The 2,123-nt window shown below is 48.3% G+C and overlaps 1 protein-coding gene across 1 annotated transcript; it reads left to right on the top strand.

Moving 5' to 3' along the window:
* LOC110035359 (putative pentatricopeptide repeat-containing protein At3g28640) lies at positions 1–2,105 on the top strand. The gene has a single exon (XM_020739593.1). It carries the CDS (start codon positions 82–84, stop codon positions 1,660–1,662), a length of 1,581 nt encoding a protein of 526 aa, XP_020595252.1. The 5' UTR covers positions 1–81; the 3' UTR covers positions 1,663–2,105.
* Positions 2,106–2,123: the final 18 nt, after the last annotated feature.

The raw sequence follows: 2,123 nt of genomic DNA, 5'->3' as shown, positions 1-2,123 counted from the left end.
TTACACCCCGTCTATCAACGAACCACGCCAAAATACTTTCAGCTGGTTGCTAACCCAACCACTTAAATTTAACCGCCAATAATGCCATCTCCGCCGCGCACCGCTGCCGGCGGTGGCGCCACCCCAGTATGGTTGCGATGCATGCACTTCATCCAACGCTGCTCCAGCGAGCGGCATCTTCACATTATCCATGCTATCTTCCTCACCCACGGCTTCCACCACCATATCGTCGCCATCAGCCGCCTTATCCTCGCTGCGTGCTCTCTTCGAACCACCACCGGCCTCCTCTACGCCTCTCTCATCCTCCGACACTCCCCCGCTCCTCCCAATTCCTTCATCTACAACACCCTTATCCATGCCCACGCTCGCGGCCCCGAGCCCCATTGCGCCCTCCATTACTTCTCCATGATGCTTCGCTCTCCCGAACCCTTCTCCACTCCAGACCACCACTCATTCCCCTTCGCACTTGCCGCTTGCGTCGCTGTCCCTGATTTCTCCTTTGGTACTCAGATACAGGCAATCGTCATCAAGAACGGCCTCGCCGCAACTGATCATTACGTTCAGACGGCCGCCCTTAGACTTTACGCACAGGTCCAGGACGATCTCATTCAAGCGCGGAAGCTGTTCGACGAAATTCCTCAAACGGATGCGGTTCACGTGGACGTGCTTATGAACGGCTATCTCCGACGCGGGTTCCCGTTTGACGCTTTGGAACTCTTCAAAGAAATGTTTGTGGATGGTTTGATCCCGGACAAGCACGTCATTACCACTGCCCTTACGGCTTGCTCACATGCAGGGGCTCTAAAAGAAGGTGCTTGGATCCACATGTGTTTATTGAACGAACACCCTGGTTTTTTGGAAGATGCTTTTATTTCTTCGTCTCTTGTAAGCATGTATGCAAAATGTGGCTGTATTGAGGAAGCTGTGAAGGTGTTTGATTCAGCGCCAGAGAGAAATTCCTTCATGTGGGCTTCAATGATTGGGGGATTCGCAGTGCACGGTTTAGCAAATGATGCTTTTTGTTGCCTCAACCGGATGAAAGATGAGGACGGTGTGAAGCCGGATGGGATTGTGATTCTCAGCGTTATGGCTGCTTGCGCTCATGCTGGTCTTGTAGATGAGGGCTTGAGGTTGTTGGCTGAAATGATTTCACGCTACGAAGTTGTTCCTGAGCATGAGCATTACAGCTGCGCTGTTAACATGTTATGCAGGGTAGGCAGGCTAGCTGATGCATTGGAGCTCATCCGCCGGATGCCAATGAGGCCTCTGGCTTCTGTTTGGGGTTCACTGTTGACGGGTTGTGGGATCCACAACAATGTTGAGCTTGCAGAGCTTGCGGTGGCGGAGCTTCAGACCATAAATGGGGAGGGTGAAGATGATGATGGTGTATTTGTACAAATGTCGAATATATTTTTGAATTCAAATAAGCTGGAGGATGCACGGAGGATAAGGAAGTTGATAGGGAGGAGAGGGGTAAAAAAGACAGCTGCTTGTAGTGAGATTGAGGTGGATGGTGAGGTCAGTTCATTTGTGGCAGGAGATCCGCTGCACCCGCAGCTGCTTGATATTTGGTCAGTTCTGAATATCTTCAGAGATCATGCAGGAGATGAGTCTGGGTTTGAGAGTGGAGACTTTGAAGTGGGAGTTCTGAGTTTTGGATAATTTTTGTTCCAAAGGAGGTGACAAAATGGTTATTGATCAAGATACTATCAACCTATCTTGTTACTTGAGCGCTGACTCCTTACAGATCTACTAACCTTATGAGGGTCATTTTGAACTCAAGTGGCTTGAAACTCAAGAGTTCAAGTACCCGGTATCCTCTCTTATTTGGCTGCCTGTAATTTGAAGCATTCTTCATTACTGGCATTCAATAATCGGCTTTACTTGGTGGCTCCCCTTTTTTTTCTTTATTTATTTGTCTACCATTTACTTTTTTGTTCTCATTGGTAGCTTGCTTTTTCCATTCTGATTTACATTTGGAGTTGATCTCAAGAAGACTCGGCTCCAACATCAAGGATGTTGCTTTTGGTTTGTGTTCGCTTCCTACAAGTAAGGTGAAGCTTGAGATCTAAGGCGTCAAAGTTTTGATAGAATTCAAGGTGATTCCTGCATTTTATCAATGC

Source organism: Phalaenopsis equestris, unplaced genomic scaffold, assembly GCF_001263595.1.
Source record: "Phalaenopsis equestris unplaced genomic scaffold, ASM126359v1 Scaffold197427, whole genome shotgun sequence".
NCBI lineage: Eukaryota > Viridiplantae > Streptophyta > Magnoliopsida > Asparagales > Orchidaceae > Phalaenopsis > Phalaenopsis equestris.
The sequence above is the reverse complement of the archived record's forward strand: the minus strand, read 5'-3'. Positions and strand labels throughout refer to the sequence as shown.